At 51.0% G+C, this 18,711-nt stretch overlaps 1 protein-coding gene across 1 annotated transcript; it reads right to left on the bottom strand.

The window, feature by feature from the left end:
- Positions 1-585: 585 nt before the first annotated feature.
- On the bottom strand, positions 586-16,238 carry CCDC167 (coiled-coil domain containing 167). The gene is made up of 4 exons (XM_084228427.1): positions 16,191-16,238; positions 2,312-2,406; positions 2,124-2,176; positions 586-834 (listed from the first exon to the last, which is right to left on the bottom strand). The coding sequence occupies exons 1-4, from the start codon at positions 16,230-16,232 to the stop codon at positions 731-733; spliced, it is 294 nt and encodes a 97-aa protein (XP_084084553.1). The 5' UTR covers positions 16,233-16,238; the 3' UTR covers positions 586-730.
- Between the last annotated feature and the right edge of the window lie 2,473 nt (positions 16,239-18,711).

Raw genomic sequence — 18,711 nt, 5'->3', positions numbered from 1 at the left:
ACTGTCACCGTAAGGCTGTGTGGTCATTACCATGGCTCTTGCTGCCCACTCACTCCGAGAGGCCTCACTAGCCCTGCCTGCCTCTCAAAGATGGATTAACTCTGCGCTCCTGTGCACCTCCACAGGACCACTTCAAGTCCCAAGTCACCCTTGGCAGCACAGGCTGCATTTTTCCTGCCATAATTACAGGCAGTGGCACTGACTAGAAGGTAAGAGGGCGGTGGACAGATGGTATAATGTCTGCCTCTCGGCCGTGATGTCCAAGCCATGCTGTAGCTTTCAGCAGAGCCTGTTGGCTTGGAAAGTGCTTCCCATGGTCTCCTTAGTCCACACCTAAGCTGGGGACTCACCTTCATAGCCCCTCCTTCACTCCCCTCTGAGTTCTAAGCCACGAGTTTTCCCTTGAACATCTCTTTTTTCTTGATTCCTGAGCGCAGCCCCCGCTGCCCCCCAGCTACAGTCAGACCGTGACATTTACACAGCAGACAGGAGCAGCCCGGGTGTTCTTTATTGCCTTTCCTTTAGGCTGAGGGAGGAGCCAGCACAAAGTCCTGGTGACCAGGCCCCATAGCAGGACAGGGAGGCAAGTGGGGCTGTGTTGACAGGAAGCTGTGCTCAGGAGTCCGCATCGAGGAGAAATGCTCCCGCACCTTGGTCCTGAGGCTTGAAGGGCCTGCTGGACCCTGACTAGGGAGGGGGAACGCCCGCGTGGCTGTGGAGTGATCTCGGCTCACACCACCCAGTAGGCATAGATGAGGGTCAGGAGGATGAAGATGGCCACAGAGAGCAGCGTGTTCTTCCTGTTCTCCTGCCGAAGTAACTTTAGCTCCTTCTCTGAAACGAAACAGTAGCGGGGGTGGAACAAGTAGTTTGGGCCCATCTGCTTCTCTCATCTGCCTCTCCCACAATGGGCACTACCGAGTGCAGGGTAGTGCCCAATTCCTTATCCCTAAGAATGACTGTCCTTGGTCTGCCCAGATCCTCACAACCTTTTGGCTAAAGGTCCCAGCCCCCCAAAATCTCAACACACAATGCTGTTCAACCATCTCTCCAAATTGAAGATGGATCAGATGGGGGAGGGGAGGGGTCACCAAAAAAGCCACATCTGAAAACCCAGCTAGGTGGGGGCATGGCTTCACCAGGTGAGCCCTCTGGCCTGTTCCGGCACGAGCTCTGTGGTGTACCTCCCTGTGTGGTGGCCAGTGCTGGGTCCTCCTCGGTGGGTTTGGCACTAGACCAGGTATGGGTGGGGCAACGCGTGTGCTTCCAGCCCAGCCTTCTGCTGGGAGCCCAGTGTGAGCAGGAACTAGGGATGCTAAGAGGAGGCAGTGTGTCTTGAAGCCATTCCTGCTATTCTACAGCTGCACGGTATCCGTCCCGCATGACATGTACTCTGAGGGCTAAAGTGAGTGCTGATGCTGGACTTTGTGAGAGGGAGAGAAGCCTGCACACCTCTGGACAGGCCAGACTGAGTCCAGGTAGGGGGGAGGATTGTATTGATTTGAAATCTCCCTCTGGGAGGTTTTCTGCCATCTGGGCTGACTAGTGGTCAAGTCCAGCCCTCGGGGAGAACCGCACGTTCTGAGGAGCCTGCGCGCATCTTTTTTCCTCCCAGGCCTGTGAGGACAGGGACTGGGGTGGGGTGGGGGTGGTCAGTCATCTGTGCTTTAGCTCTCAGCCCTGCCTATGCGCCACCTGGCTCTGCCCCCAGAGCCCAGAAGGTGGCAGCATTGCTCCACCCGTGGTAGCCTTCCAAGCCCAAGCGGCTCCTCCTTCGCCCCAGCCCTGATAGCCTTTACTCCCATGGCAGGGTTTTCCTGGGGGTGGGGGCGAAGAGCCCTCCCAAGTCCGAGTGAATGTGAGTCTTTCCTGGACCTGGTGACAGCCATATCCCTTTGTCTCATGAGGGAAAACAGACCCATGGGCCTTTCTTCCCTTGGAACAAAGAACAAACCTGCTCTTTCTAGATAGTGGGCCTATAGTGGGTTCTGCAGCCTCCTGCGATCTGGCTTCTCCCGAAGAACCCTCTTGCTCCCTATTTCCTGGGGCTCCTTGGGCTGTCTGCCCCCTCCTGACCTTGGGGACTAGTGTGTGGAGCTGGTAACAGAAGGGGGCTTTCTTACCATAGTTGGAGACTTTGCTCATCAGGCTGTTTTTCTCCCTCTCCAGAGACCTCCTGCGAAGGGAGAAAGTTTTATGGCTCAAGTCCTTTCCATTTCCACCTGAGAGGCAGCTGGCGCACACCAGGACGGGGGCAAGAGGGGCAGAAGCTCAGCCTTCTAGAATAGATACTGGGGGTGGGAGGCATTACCTGACTTCTGGGCTCAGCAGCTCTTCATAGAGCCTGCAGTTCACAATCTCCAGGTCTCTGCGACACTGTGACAGCTTCTTCTCCAACCCATCGATCTGAAACATAACATACGATGAGTTCGCTCTGATAGGCTGCTCGCAGGTAGACAGAGATGGGCAGCAGATGGGACCCTGGGACAGGATGGAGGAGAGAGCTGCTAGGAGTCTTGGACAGCTCCCACCCCAAGCTCTTTGTGCCCCACTGAAATGGCTGTGGGTGTTACAGCTGCCCCTCAGCTCCTGTCTCCACAGCACAAGACCCATTTGGACCCATGATGGAGCACCCGAGCTCTGGTCACAACGCAGGCAGCTGATCCTAGAATAAAAGGCGGGCCTCCCTGGTGGTGCAAGGGTTAAAGTCCCAGTGTTATCACGATATCTGCAGTCATTGCAGCACGAGTTCGATTCCTGGCCAGGCAGCTACCCACATGGTGCAGCAGACCTCTCCTGTCTCACCTGCTGCTCCCCTCAGCAGTGTATTTCAGTCAGTCTGCCTGTTCTGCTCCCCGCTCTGTCTCTGGTGAATCTTCTCACCGCCTCCCACCCCCCCACACACACCTCTGGCCTATATACTCCGGTTATTGTATGCATAAATAAATAAAAAAACTTTTTAAAAAGTCAGTAAAAATTAGTGTTAAAAAAATGTAGCCCCAAAATACTTCTGTTTCTTTCTGCCTTAATTCTTATGCAAAAAGTGCCCATCATTGAGGTAGCCTACTTGTGGCAAAGTAGCTAAGCTCCCAAAAGGTTAACCACCAGAGATATCAATTCTCCCATTTGTTTTGATTATGGGAAAATTAAAGATACGTTCTTAGGAAAGTAATTTGTATTGTGGGGAAAAGTCAAATATGGAATTGGACTGTCCAAGCCTGGGTCTTGGTAACATGCATTTGGCTTTGAAAGTTCACCTGTGCCCCTGTCTCTGACAGACTCAGTCTCCGGGTCCCTAACTGACCACCTTTCTGGTCCTGCCTGCTCTTGGCACCTCTGCCCTGCCATGGGGGCCCACACTTCATGGGGGTGGGAGGAGGTTCAGAGAGCCCCCTGGCCCTCACAGCGGCCGACTGGAAAGTGCCTTGGAGCTCTGTAATGTTGATTTTCCATCCTTGACTCCACTCATTCTCACATCACTGGGAGGGACAGCAAATCGACCTCTACTTCACAAATGGGAGAACATCCCTCCCCCAACCCCTACCACACACACCCCTCCCCCATGGGATGACTTCTGAGGAGCCAGAGGAGCAAGCCTCTCCTTAAGGGTCTCAGCCAGTTCTCTGCTCCAATCCCTTGTGAAGTGCCCCCTGCAGAGATGGAAATCGGCAACTCCAGGCAGAATCCTGGAGCCAGACAATGCCCTGGGGCTGGTGCCGGGAGAGCTGCACTTGAAATCTCTGGGCCTTCTTTGCCTGCACCTATCCCAGCAGCTCTGGGCCAGCAGCTTTCCCTAGTCCCAACACCCAGTCCAGTGGCACACCAGCCACCCTCTCCCCTGAGGCCCAGTCCACTACTAACTCTAGCTCCGGAAGGAAGCAGGGCCCTGTGGGAGGGAGCAAATACAGAGCCTCGAGTTAATTGCCTGGTTAATTGTGTCATTTCTCTGCTAATGGGCACCGAAGGAAGGGCCGTCCTGGGAAACAGCCACAGGCAGGAGCTGGGCCCGTGCCTGCACTGTAGGCAACAGGCAGGCACCGGGCACTGGAGAACCAGGCTTCCCAACAGCAACAGCCTGATGTAAAGGGCAGTGGAGCTGCAACAGGTGCTTCAGGCCACTGTGCAGCCTGCCTTCACAACAGCACCCCCAATACACTAGCCCTCAGTACCCCAAGACTTGCTATTTGCTTTCCATGGTATAGAAACTGCAATCGGCAGCAGATTCCACACTAGGTTCCAAAGCAGCCTTTTCTTTCTTTTTTTTTTTTTAAAGATTGATTTATTTATACAAGAACCAGGGTACAGGCCAAATGCGAGGGAGGGTGAGAGGATTCACCAGAGCCAGAGCGGGGAACAGAACAGGCAGACTGACGAAATACACTGCTGAGGGGAGCAGCGGGCGAGGCAGGAGAGGTCTGCCGCGCCATGTGGGATCCTCACTGGCCAGCCAGGATCGAACCGGTGCTGCAGAGGCTGCGGACAGCTTCACAGCGTGATGCTCAACTGCCTGCGCCACCAGGGGAGGCCCAAAGCAGCTTTTTCTTGAGGCTCTTACATGAGGTTCTCTGCCGCCTTTGGCTGGAGGGGCACTGCCTCCTTCCCCTGGCAAATTAATCAGCCCTCCTTGTGGGCCAAGCACATACTATGCCACCCCAGCGACATGTGTCCAGACCTCATCTTCCCAAACTCTGGGAGCCCACAGGGCAGACAATGTAAACCTGTAGCCCAGGCACCCGGTCTAGCCAACAAGTGGGTCCATCCATGTGTGTAAGTGACTGCCCAGGCCCTAGGCCTGCCTATTTTGTAGCTCCTGGCCTAGTCGGCACGGTGGCCATCTGTCTCCTCTCTGTGATCACCACAAAGCCTGGCCCTCGGCAGTATTCATAGCCATGCCCTGAACAGGGATGGGCATGGGCAGGCAGAGCTAGAGACCCTTACAGTCTCATGTAGTAACAGGAGTCTGAAACCCTCCCCTTCTGCTCACAGAAGCTGCAGGAAGCTAGGAGAAGCAGAACACAGAGATCATGAGCATTGTGGATGGCCCAGTGCAAGTCTGAGTTCTAGCTAAGATTTCTCCCTGCTACCCCTTGGGCCAGTTCTGGTTTGCACGTCATTCTGGGGAGGGAGCAGGCTGGGCATTTTCATCCCTAAACATGTCTGGAAGGCTACCAGGGCCCAAACAAGTGGTAATTGGCCCAGAGCAAGGCCAGGAACTCATGCTAAGCAAAATCTTTAAATTGAGGTTGGCAAACCACAAGTGGCCGAGCCAGTCTGTGTCGTGCTCTGGGCAGGACTTGTGGAGCTGGCAGTGGGAGGCCTTTATCTGAACAAGGCCAATTTATCTGCAGTTCCACTGAATATCCCCACTTTCATTTACCACTTTTTAATGAGGCTTAAACGGACGAACACAAATCAAGGTTTTAGGGACTGGAGTTCTAACCTCCCTCTATGAATATTTATGTCCTGCTGACAGCTCTCTCTGATTCTCTTCTAAATAGCAAGTTCCCCTTCTCTATAGCCAGCTGCTTGATGTGGGCAGAGTGAGGGGAGGCTGAGACCGTCAGGAGGCTCTTTGGTAGGCCACAAAGCTGCCCCCAGAAGGTGACCCTGCTCGCGGTCAAACACCTTGCAGCATTTGCCAGAGCAGCAGCCGGGCTGAAGCAGCCACAACAGTGGGTGCAAGTATTCTGGATGCCCTCCTGGCTGCAGAGAAGGTGGGGAGGGAGGGTTAGGATGCATCTCTTAGTTATGGTGGGGTCGGAACTGGTGACTGCAGAGGGAGCTGGCCCAGTAAGGTGGGCCCAGAAAGTGGGCTTACAGGAAGTCCCTAGTTGGATTTTCAGGGCTGTAAGCAGGGGCCTCGGCTTGTGGCTCACCCGCCGCACCAACTGGTAAGTTCCTTTATTCTGTGCCTCAGTTTATTCATTTGTACAACAAAGAATACCTTTCATATCTCAAAGAATCGTGAAGACATAGACAGGACATGTAAGGTGCTCATTGGGACAGTTTCTAACATACAGAGTGAGAGTTCAACAAATGCTTCCTATCATAATAATCAGAGAATGGTTTTCACTGGACCAGTATTCATTTGTGGCAAGATTAAGAGAAGGTGATGGAAGTAGGTATGAAATGGACAGAAATTTCCACTGGCCGCTGGCTGGCAGCAGTGAATCAGGGAACCCCTCTGACTTGGATTTGACCCTCTGAGTCTATGGGGTTCAGCAGCGGGGGCCTGCAGGACAGACCACCAGAGCAGCCTCGCCCTGCAAACCAGCCTGTCCAGCTGTCTCAGGAAACAGCAGGGCAGAAACCTTGTCATCCTGCCCTGGGACAAAGCTGGGCGGGCCTCTGGAGCCGGTGTCAAGTTGTAAAGACTGAACCTGGGGGTAAGAACACTGTCAAAAGACAGAAGAGTCTCAGGTATGGGCATCTGAGGAGATGTGGAATGGCAGGTGGAGCCCGGCAGCCAGATCCCACGGCTCCTGGAGGCGGGCATCCAGCTAAGCTGGGAGCAAGAATTTGACTAAAGCGGAAAGATGGGAGAGGTTACACTCTGGTGGCCATGGAGGTTCCATGGGCTCTTGAGAGACAGGCTGGACTATGGGTTAATTGGCAGGAAAAGCATGGCTGGCTCGAGCTGGCTCAGATGCCGGGACTCTCCTGGAGCCAAGGAGGTAGCGTTGCTGGCTGACCATCCAGGCAACGTGGAAGCCGCCAACGCGACACCGAGACAGCGCGCTAAGACAGGCCAGCACGGCGCAGAGCACGCCCGATGTACAGTAACATTAAGAAGTGCCTGTACATTATATTTATACTCAGACCAAGTGCCCCTTTTTACACAGGGAGAAAGAGCGCTGCGTCTAAGCCACCGAGATGCCAGTCCTCAGGTGAAGCACAGCTGCCAAGGGGCCCCGGGAAGTAAGAAAGGCTGTGGGGCGAGCTCCCTACACGTTGGTACACTGCCTCTGGCACCTCACGCTGAGGCGAGGGCCTCACAGGTGTTTTGTAAAACTGTGTACAAACAGGTCCAGAGACAGAAGCAGGTGGTGAGCAAGCGGGTGTCCTGGTGGGAAAGTCTGTTCCTCACCCCAAGCGAGACCAGCATGACTAAAACCTGTCCATGGGGACTGCTGAGGAGTCTGTGCCTAGACAGGGAAGCCACGGAGCATGAGGGCAGAAGCAGGAGGGGAAAAGAGGTCTGTGAGGTGGAGTATCTCCCAAGTAAGAGGGAGAGGCCGCGGGGGGTGCCCAAAGACAGGATCTAAAAGTCTGTGCTGTACCAGGAAAGGCCCACAGCAACTCCACCCACATCGGGATGACAGCTGCTGCCTTTCTTATCCAAGCAGACGGGCCAGGGGAGCCTGGCAGGTGGCTTTGAGAGCGGGGCAGAAGGCCAGGCCCAGTAAAGAAAAGTGTTAAGACCATGGATTCTCCACAGAGGTGGGCATGTTTTCTGAGGAATGCAAAGATCTAAGTTCAGCCCTGCAGTCACGGTCAACAGAGGCCCCAAACCCAGCCAAGTGGGACCACTGCTCCTGCTGGTGGGCGCCACAGGAAGACAAGGTACCTTCATTTCAGTCATCAGGGGTGGACTCTTCTCAAGGCCTTCTCGAGGGCCCTCCCCTGCCTGCGGCTCTAGGCACCCGGCTCACTGCCGCTGGCAGTTCAGTAGCCCTGAGCCAGCTAAGCAAAGTCCCTCTGCCACCTGACTTGGGGAATAACACCTTATTCTGGGAGCTTTAGGGAAGTCTCCCTGGGGTCCTATATGCCATAAAACTACCATGTTAAGAGAAACTATAAAATTCATCTGAAATCTCTGAGGCATCTTTCTAGGAGTGTGGGGCCTCCTGAATCGAAGCTCCAGATGAGGCTTCTTCGGGGGCAGGAACCTGAGTGCCAGCTCACGCATGGATACGCAGGTTAGGTCAGGCCCTTTGGGGGTGCCAGCCCCAGTCTGGCTCTGCTGGGAGTCTGCCCACGAGCACAGCCACAGGCTGCTGTGCTCCCACTGAAGGAGGCTAAAGGTGCACCCAAGAGCCCCTGGGAGGTGGCTCCCCGCCTCTGCCCTAAGGAGCCTCTAAGGAGTCAGATTTTTGTCTAGAGAAGAGCAGAAAGCACTCTCGGGGCCTGGCTCTGGGCCACAGAGCCTCGGCTTTCTGATTTAGGAAGCAGTTCCCAGTCTTGCTGGCCTTGCTCTTGGGACCTGTGGCCGGCGAGTGACAGAGCGGCTGAGTACAGGGAATGTTCAGGAGTCGGGCAGGGCTCGCAGGGCACATCGCATATGTGCCTGGCCAGGCAACAAGATCTAATAAATAGCAAAGTATCAGGGTAGCTGAGCCCAGTTCAAGCCACCAAGTTTCAATGTCTGGATATCAGAGTATGAGTCAAAGTAGCCTCCAGAAGCCAAAAGTAAACCTGTGTAGCACCATAACCAGCAGCAGCCAAGCATCCCTGGGCACGCACGATGTGCCAGGACCCCTCTGAGCACTTCACACAGACTCATGCACGGCACGTTCACAACACTGTGATGTGAGCATCAGTATCCACATTTTGTGGATGAGCGAACTTGGGCCGTGGGGATGAAGTACTTTGTCCAGGGTCACACTGCCAGTATGGGGGCGCTGGCAGTGGGAGCCGAGTCGTTAGCCACCAGGGCCTGTGGAGAAGGCAGAGAACCACGAGCTCTGAGCCATCTTAGCTCCCGGCACGTTGCATGCTGGGTCGCGTGACCCAGCATCTGCATCATCTCTGCAGGGAAGGGACTGGCCCTGCTTTACAGAGGAGCCAGCTCTGGTGCAGAGATTTTAAGCAACCTACCCACAGTTGTACAATTAGAAGTGGCCAAACTGGGGTCTGGATTTGGGTTTTTCTGCTTCAGAGCTAATGCCTTTCCACCACTTCAAGGTCTTTCGCCAAAATCCTTCACGAAAACATCATGACAAGGAAGGGTTTTGTGGAACAAAGTCATTCCACATCCCGGTCGAAGCCCTTCTAAGCTGGTGGATCTGGCTGCCACAGAGTCTCTGCTCTGAATAATCTTGTACGATGGCTTTGCTTGGTCTCTGTCCACCTAACAGATACTCCCGGTGCGGGGGGAAAACCTGATTGAAATCTATTTGCTTGGAGACAGCAAGACAGGAGCCGAGCGACGTTCTGTCCTCACATTGAGGCAACTACCCTCCGTCTCCTGGCTCCACAAACATCCCCAATCGCCTAAACTGCCAAAGCATCTGCAAGATTCACACAAAACAGACCCAGTTTTGCGAAGAAGCCTGGGCTAGTTGGGCCTGACTTGCCATTTCTCCCCAAAGGGTATCAAAGTCTTTCTTTTCATTTGCTAATTCACAGCCTGGAAGGGGTGTCAGCTGTTTCATCTCGGGGCCCCAGCAGCCTGGGAACTGGATTTCTGCAAATCCACTTACTTTCACACGTCAGAGAGGCCCCAGGACATTTATTATGAAGAGGGAAGAAGGCAGACCGCCTGCCCAGATGGTCTCTGGCAGAAGCGCTGGGTCTTTCCATCTGGGGCCTCTGGGCCATACTGCCAAGTCACTTGGGGGTCAAGGCCTCGCGTTTCCAGGTGACCAGTCTCAAACCCCAAAGGGCTGATTACCCTGACATCTCTTAAGGATGTTTTCCTGTGGAGGAGGCTCCTAGGCTCTGTGGTTGCAGAGAACAACTCCATCCACTGCTCCCCAGATCATGGCCCCCTGAGAAGTCTCTCTCCCTGGCGGAGCAGAGCAGGCACACAAGGGGCCCCACTGAAGCCCACACAAGCCCCAAGACCTCCAGCATGCTGAGATGGTGGCCAAGCGGCCCTGCAAGCAGAGCACGTCAGTCCTTGCCTGAAGCCTTCAGCTGTCTGTGGGCCAGAACGTTGTTTGGGGTGGGTTTTTCTCTTCTTCCCCCAATATGTATTTTTTGATAAATTAGCAAAAGCTTCTTCATCACTGAAAGGCTCAGAGCACTTTTCAAGAACTGGCATCCACCCCGCGCCTTATGAATTCATTAATTAAGATGCTGGCAAACAGCCACTCCACACATGCTGACATCCAGCCGCGTTAGGTAATGAGGTTTTAGTCTCCTGACCCCCATCAAGTGGAGCAGAGCCAGACACAGACTGCAGAGAGAAATCACCTGCCCAGTGGCGACCTGTCGCTGGTGCCTGGCAGCAGGTGAGGCTCATTTAATGGTCAGTGGCCCTTGAACAGTCTGCGCGGGGAGCCTCCCTCGCAGCCCCGGCCTCTGGCGCCCCAGCCAGGCACACACAACCACGTGCTCCAGTGTGGCCTTCTCACCTCTGACCAGCAAACCACTCAACTGGGCCCACACGTCAAGGGTGAGGGTTCAAGTACCTCCTCCAGCCACTTAAGCCAACTCAGTCAATATTTTATTGATGTTCCACTAAGTCGCTGCTCTCCCTGTCTCAGAAAATTGGCAGGTTCCCCTCAGCCTGGTGCACAGCGTGTTCTAGAACAGAGGCTCTCTTCATCCACGTTTAGTGCTTCTGTCCCTCCCTGCCCTCGTGGCGCTTTCAGCGCTGCTGACAATGAACAAATAATTACAAGCATCAAGGATTGTTTCCTCCTGGTGCTCATCCTGCCTTGGTTGTTTTCTCCCCTCAACCTCCTACCTCCTCTTCCTTTTCACAGACCCTGGCCTCTTTTTCTGATGGAAGCCAGTGGATTTTAAACAACTCCCATTAGCTTTTATTTCTTAAAGTACTGTTGGTGGGTCAATACAACACCGATTCCCAATCCCTCCTGTTCTTTCCTCCTCCACTACAGAAGTCACAAAAGCTCAACAGATGCTTTCGCAGTCTCGCTGCAGCACGGCTGGTCGTAACCCAATTCTGGCTAATGAAATGTTGCTGGGTCTCCCTGGTGGCCCAAGGGTGGAGCCTCAGCGCTATCACTGCCAGAGGTCAACTGGGAGAGCTGATGCTTTGCTGATAAAGGGACCGAGAGTGTTGTAGTTCCTTTCTCCTTCCTGAATTTGAGCTGGATCTGATGATTGGAGCAGTGGCAGCCATCCTGTGACCAAAACAGCTACAAAAACAGAGAAATACTGGTCCTGACAGAGCTGAGCTTTTGCACAAATGCCAGTAAGCGTATACCTCCAATTATTTTTGTTAGGGGAAAAATGTATACTCTTATTTATTTACCTCATGGAGAGTCGGCTTTCTGTGACCTGTAGCCAAAATCTTTTCAAACTGATAGGAGTTTTGTATTAGGGACCAGATCTAACCAAGCTGCCCCCTTCAGGATGTCAACGAAGACACTACACATCTGTGAAGACCAACTGGCTGTTGAAACCAACATCTAAAGACACCTAGTTGAAAGGCCTCGCTGTCAAAGGAAAATAAAAACACCAAGTAACAGCTCATTTCTGTTGGGCTTTTATACATCAGCCAAACTCCCATCCATTTACAATGAAATGAAAGTTTTTTCCTCAGCCAAAACCCTCCTATCGGTTTAGACGGAAATACCACCTTTCCCTCCTCCCACACAAGGTTAAAAGCAGCATCAGAGCTGTTGATATCTCAATTATAATTTTCTTTAGTCACTCGAATTAACTCTCAGAAACTAAAACTCACAGCCATCCCTCCCCGTCCCCCAACTCTGAGAGCTCACAGAGTGCAAAGGAGCCGGATGAAAAGGTCACGAGAGGAACCCCGAGTCGGGGAGGCTCGGAGGTGCCTGGGCTGTCCTGGGAGGTGCCTGTCCGCTCCAGCTGGCTTGAGCCAGCCCTCAGGATGAGTGCCGCCTGCTTGTAATTGCTTCATTACAAGTGGAGACTGTTTGCAGGTGCTGAGATCACTCACTTGTGGGGGCTTTATTGCACTCGTCAGATTAACAAACATTTTTGATTAAATCACCACTTCATTGGCTCTGCGCACACGACTTTTAATAAGAGGACAATATCTCCTGCTACCGAGCATCAGTGCACATTCAATACTCAGATCCGCTGGGGGCAATGGAGGACCAAAGCGGGGGAGGGGAGGGCAGCCAGATGCCAAGCTTTTTCTAAGGCACACAGTTATAGATCTCACATCTTAGATGTCCAAGCGAAAAAGTAGCCGTAAGGACAGCAGAGGTAAATATTTATATCAGTATCGACTGGTGAGAAAAATGGGTACCTGTGACCAGTAGCAGACATTAGCATATGTGCTTCCAAATTCTAAACCCTTGTAAAACTCTTGTCAGCCAAGCAAGACATCTACCATCTGTATTTGAACCACTGTCAGTGAGTCTTGAACCCCTTCAAGTTACAGACAGGAAACCAAAGTCCAAACAAGAGGACGGACTTCGCCAAAATGGAAGGATAAAAAGAATGACAAAGGCTACTAATACGAGCACCATTACTCACTCTAGGGTAGGCAGGCTACACGTATCATCTCAGTTAATCCTCAAAACCACGCTGCGAGGTAAGTTGTGCTCCGAGGTGGAGACTGCAGACTAAAACACACAAGCCCCTTCCTCGGAGCTGGGGCGGGGCATGCAGTCTTCTCGCTGGTCAATGCAGTTCTCAGCGCCTCAAGTTCATGAAAAGTGGGCAAATGCCCAGGACCCTTAAGATCTAACAGGTGTGCTTCCTCCACTCTCCTTCCCAGTGGACTCATCAAGGGGGTGGGCCTGGTTTCATTCATGAGGTGAGCACAGGAGTGGGGATGGCAAATCCATAAGATGGTAGGAATAGGGCAGAACCACCACTGTCCTGTACTCTGAACCAGGGTTTGCAAATACAGCCGACCACCTGTTTTGTAAATAAAATTTTATTGAACACAGCCACGTCCGTTAATTTGCTTACTGTTAAAGGCTGCTTTTGTGCTAGCACAGCCTGCGTACAGCTGATTCTTGTTATTCGTGGTAGTTATGCTTTATAAAGTTGCAGCCAACAATGAATTACTGAATACTGAAGCAGGAAAGGTTCCTGCAAGCCTCTGGTCACATTTTCATCAACTGTTCAATACAAACCCTTGTTTGTGAGTGTTTCTGTTTAAAGAGACCTTATTTAATATCTATTGTTGATTCATTAATACCGAATTCAATGCCAGCCACAGTATAATTCATGCCTGAGCGCAGCTTATCTAACACACATTTTCTTGATAATGCACACTGTCTTCTTGCACTTAAGAACACTAGACAGCATTTCAGTACTACACCTGGGGGCCATTTTAAACGCAAAATCACCAACAAAAAGCATCAAAATGCAAAAATATGGCACTAAACAGACCACCAAAAGGACATTTATGACAGCTGAAACAAAAAGGCAGAGCACTGCCTCGTAGGACCTCAGTTGGATACATGGCGCCTGTGGTGACTCAAATTTGTCACTGCTCTGGGTCTGTCTGTGAATGACTGCAAAAACATGGTGAGTACCGACTTGGGGGTTACAAATACATTTTGGCAAGTTGGCAAATTCATAAACACAGAATTTGAATAATAGGGATTGCAACAGAGATTATATGACCGACAAACCGTAAAATAGTTACTATCTGACCCTTTACAGACAACATCTGCTGATGCTTCCTCTAGCCCTTTAGAAAAAAACTTTCTTGTTCTTGAAGCTACTGAATCTGGAGTTTCTCTGTTACAGTAGCTTCTCATGTCCTAATACAGGATACAAAGTCTATAATCTTATTATATAATGTCATATAATTTTACCACTTATGAACTATTATCTTTTAAAAGCCCCATCTTTAGCCCCTGGGCCTTTTGGGATCAGCTAATGACTTTCTTATTTTCCCGTGTTCTCACCCATTTTTATTTTATTTTTCAAAAGATTTATTTATTTATGCATATAAGAACTGGGGTGTAAGTCAGAGGTGCAGGGGGGTGAGAGGATCCAGCAGAGAGAGTGGAGAGCAGAACAGGCAGGTCCACTGAAACACACTGCTGAGGGGAGCAGCTGGGGAGGCAGGAGAGATCTGCTGCGCCATGAGGGTTGCTCCAAGGCTGGGGCTCGAACTTGTGCTGCAGTGGCAGGTGATAGCTTTATAGCGCCGTCTTTAACCCCTGCACCACCAGGGAGACCCCCCATTTTTATTCTAAGAACATTTTCATCAGCCTATTTTTCCTACTAAGCAGACCCATATTTCTTAAGGGATGGTACTAAAGCCTACATCAGCATGGGTATATGTAGCTTGTTAAAAATGCAAATCTGGGACCTCCTTGGTGGCATAGGGGTTAAATTCTCAGCATTATCAAGCTATTGCCAGTCACTGCAGCCTGAGTTTGATCTCTGGCCAGGGAGCTCACCCACATGGCACAGCAGACCTCTCCTGTCTCGCCCACTGCTCCCCTCAGCAGTATATTTCAGTAGATCCCCCTGTTCTGCTCCCCACTCTGTCTCTGGTGAATCTTCTTACTAGCCTCCCGCCCCAGCACCTCTGGCCTACACCCCAGTTATTGTATGCACAAATAAATCTTTTTAAAAATGCAAATTCTTTGTTCCAATGCTCACCCAAATCCTAATAAGTTACTCTGGGTGGGGGAGAATTCAACTCTCTCTTTTTTTTTTTAAAGATTTATTTATTTTTATACAAGAACCGAGGTACAGGCCAGAGGTGCGGGAGGGTGAAAGGATTCACCGGAGACAGAGTGGGGAAAAGAACAGGCAGACTGACGAAATACACTGCTGAGGGGAGCAGCTGGGACCAAACCCGCGCTGCAGAGGCTGCAAACAGCTTCACAGTGCAGAGTTCAACTGCCTGCGCCTCCGCCACTGGGGAGGCCCTCAACTCTCCTTTTTAAACTAGTGCTACAAATGTTTCTTAATGTTTTCTTAAGTTTGAGAACCACTGACCTAGGTAGTAAGCTCCAAGAAGACTATCAAAGTATTTCTCTTGCAACAGTTCTAAGGGAATTTTAACACAGAGGAAACAGAGGTACTAGAAGAAGCAAATCACCTGTGCTTGATTCTGAGCTCCTTCAACCTGGGCTCTACTTTGAAAGCTGTTTCCTCACCTGTAAAATTCTCACAGGCCTGTAGCGAGGGTTAACTATGAATGAAAGTAAAATAGCATGGATGCCCAATATGCAGCACTTTTCTTTCCCTTCCATGCAGCAGCCTCTGCAGCACTGGTTCGATTCCTGGCTGGCTAAGGAGATTCCCACATAGCATGGCAGACCTCTCCTGTTGTGCCCACTGCTCCCCTCAGCAGTGCTTTCGGTCTGTCTGCCTGTTCCGCTCCCCACTCTGTCTCTGGTGAATCCTCTCACCCTCCCGCACCTCTGGCCTGTACCTTGCAGCTATTGTATAAATAAAAAATAAATCTTTTTTAAAAAGAACACTACTTGAAAAAAATTTTTTAAGCTCAGGGCCTCCCTGGTGATGCAGCGGGTTGAGCACAGTGCTGTGAAGCTGTCCACAGCCTCTAGAGCGCTGGTTCGATTCCCCACTGGCCAGGGAGATACCCATATGGCGCGGCAGACCTCTCCGCCTACGCCTGCTGCTCCCTGCAGCAGTGTATTTCGGTCCATCTGCCTGTTCTGTTCCCCACTCTGTCTCTGGTGAATCCCCTCACCCTCCTGCACATCTAGCCTGTACCCCAGTTCTTGTATAAATAAATAAATCTTTAAAAAAAAATTTTTAAGCTCATTGGGAACATCACCATACTAGAATTTTCTTTAGCCATTCCTACAGGTTCTCAAAGTAATTTTCCCAATCCACAAGCTTGTACTCCAGAGGAAAAATTTCCCATCTCAGGGGATATTTAAGCCACTAGGAATATACTAAATGGTACGGGCTCCCTCACCTTTTGGGGGGGTGCCCTCATCTACAGGTCCCTACCCTTTGGGGGTTCCCCTCACCTTCCCCTTTAGGGCACTCTTCATTTACATGTCTTCCCTCAGGACCTCCTTAGTTACTGTCCCAGACTTTAAGCCCCTCACTTCTGTGTCACACCCTCTTTGGGGCGCCCTTTCACCTCCATCTCGCTTCCCATCTGGAAGCCTCCTCATCTCTAGCTATTACCTCTACTGGTCCCCTCAGGCGCTGCAACATTCCATTCTCCTGTCCTGCCTCTCACCTTCGGGGTACCCCATCCGGCCCTCTCCCGACCCTCGCGTCCCTCTCCCAAGCCGCATCGCCCTGACTTCCGCCCCTCCGCCCCTCCTCCAACCTGCAGCCGGGCGGACTCACTACCCCGCGGCCGATGTGGCCCACCCGCCCACCTCTCCCCTCACCTCTCGGGCGACGCCCCGATTCTCCCGCTTCTTTTTAGTCATATTACTTGCTGGGATCCCCCAGTCATTACTGGACGTGCCCACCAGATGGCACCACGCATGCGCAACACTCGTGCTTCTCCCTCATTGGTCGCCTCTTTGGCGGGAGGTGGGGCTACTGGCGGCCGCCATGTTGTTGAGGGGCTCGGCCAGGTTGGCGCCGCCATGTTTATGAGGGGCAATTTATCTTGGGAGGCCTCAGGCTAGGCTTGGGGAGGGGATGACGAAGTGAAGTTGGGCCCCAGCACGACCCGCCTAGGAGTGGAGGGGCCCCTTTCCTACCGAGATCATTATTACTCCGTATCCCTGAGAGCCTTCTCCCCCCAACTCCATCTTCTGTGCCCGTCTCCCTTTCAGTGACAGTCCACTCAGTTTTAGGCCAGCCTCTTCCCTCAGTCGCGTTCTTTCCAATCGGCAAGGCCTCCAGGAAGCCCCGTCTTGAGCCCCTTGGCCCTTTAGGATCTGCTAATGACTTTTTAAAAAATTATTTATTTATGCAAACAGGCCAGAAGAGTGTGTGAGTGTTGGTGAGAAGATTCACCAGAGACAGTATGGGAAACAGAACAGGCAGACTGACCGAAATACACTGCTGAGGGGAGCAGGTAGGTGAGACAGGAGAGGTCTGCTGCGCCATGTGGGTAGCTCCCTGGCCAGCCGGGGATCCAACTCATGCTGCAGTGGCTGTGGTTACCTTCATAGGTTGCCTCTTAACTCCTTGCACCACCAGGGAGGCCCCTGCTAACGACTTTCTGTTGTTATTCTCCTTTTTGTTTTGTGTTCTTGTTTTTCATTTTAAGAAATAATAAAGTAAAAATCAAAATCAACAGGCAACTATAAACCAGAGACACACTGGGGGCGGGGGGGGGGTGGGAGGCGGGGAGAGAAGGGAGTAGGATCAAAACAAGGGTGATGGGAATTTTACAGGGACTATAACCAAGATGAAAATGCATACATTGTACAAAAATGAAAAATGATGTAAAAAATACATAAAATTAAAAATAAAAAAAAAAAGAAAAAATTTACAAACGTCAGGTAACAGGGTGGTCCCCAGGTAAAGGAGCGGTTCCAGGTTCCTGCCTTCACCCAAGGGAGGATGGAGCTGAGCAGAGAGGGGAAGAGGAAGAAGGAGCAAGGAGACCTGGAGCAGGCACATGGAACAGAGAGAGGTGATGAAGCTGCCATTACTTCTTGGCCTTCGTCTTGTACTGGGGACTTGGAGGGAGACACTGAAACAGACGTGGGTGAGACCCATGGGGAGGTTGGCAGTGGCAATGTTTATCTTGATTTTGATTTTGCTCTTTTGTTTTCAGACTTGCCTGGCCGTTTTCGGCCCCTTTCCTATGGGTCCCCACCAGAGGGTGCCTTAGACTTGTGGCAGGCTTTGGGCCTCAGTGGCCCTGTTTTAGGCCAACCCTGTTTGGGCATTTACCCACAAGGGGCTATGGAACTGGGTGTTTCATGTGAAAACTAGTTTATCTTTCTTGCCTTTCTCTTTTTTGCACACTAATTAAAGTTCCTTTCTGTTAAAGGTCTTATGCACTAGAGCATGGTTTGTCTTCATGCAGCGATGACAGAACCTATCTAGAGCAGGCGGATAGGTTTTCTATCAGTGGAAAGGAGCATCCTTTATCCTACAATCCTAATACAGTTCTGATCTTTATTTCTGTGCATTCCCTTACAGTCTTGGCCTCACATACAGTATTTAATACTATGGTAATTCCATTGTAAAGTTTGCTGCAGACTCTGTCCTCCCAACAGGGTCCTGTTTTTTTGTGGTGATCTTACCAAAAACAAAAACAATGTCTGTGTTATGGCCCAGGTAAACAAAATTTCCTAAAATATTTTACCACCTGGGGATGCATTCTTTTCTGTTCTGGTCCAGTACATTAAATAAATAGTTGGTAGTAGAGGTCTATTATATTATTTCATGACCCAATTATAAGATGTTGAACTGCAAATTAAAAAAAAAACAAAACTGTTTTAGATGTTTTCCCATGTTTCTGAAATTTATCATTTGTGATGGCTGACATGTCATCAAGTGAATACATTACCTCCAAGTAACACTAAATCAAATATCTTCATGCACGTAGCTCTGTCCTTCCGAATTTTGTCTTTAAGAGAAAGTCACACAAGAGGAATTACTGAGTCAAAGAATACAAGACCAAAATCAAAGCTCCTGATGACCAGTTATCTCTCTGTTGGAGTCTGTGTTTCTGTGTGAATAATATCTCCACCTCAGTGTTAAGGGGAAAAAAAATGTTTTCAGATCTGTGTTCTCTTCTTGATAGAGTCACTGAATGATGGAGCTGGAGGGAACCTGAGATAGCATCTCTCCCGGCCACCTGACGGGGCCCACAGAGGGAAGGAGCATTAAATTCTATCTGAACAGGAAGCAGGCTGTTGAGCAGTTTTTTAGTGAAATTCGCAGCTTAACATCCAGCACAGGAAAAATTTACTCAAGAACATTGTCCATCAACTGTCA

The sequence above is a fragment of the Talpa europaea genome, assembly GCF_964194135.1.
Source record: "Talpa europaea genome assembly, chromosome: 2".
Classification (NCBI taxonomy): domain Eukaryota; kingdom Metazoa; phylum Chordata; class Mammalia; order Eulipotyphla; family Talpidae; genus Talpa; species Talpa europaea.
This window is presented reverse-complemented; position numbering and strand designations above follow the sequence as displayed.

Bases quoted from the DNA above. Each gene is read 5' to 3' on its own strand.
- CCDC167 (XM_084228427.1), bottom strand. From the start codon at position 16,232: ATGACTAAAAAGAAGCGGGAGAATCGGGGCGTCGCCCGAGAG. The intron at 2,177-2,311 runs GTAATGCCTCCC...CTCCCTTCGCAG, and splicing joins CTGCTGAGCCCAGAAGTCAG to GAGGTCTCTGGAGAGGGAGA. The intron at 835-2,123 runs GTAAGAAAGCCC...GTTTCGTTTCAG, and splicing joins GAGCAAAGTCTCCAACTATG to AGAAGGAGCTAAAGTTACTT.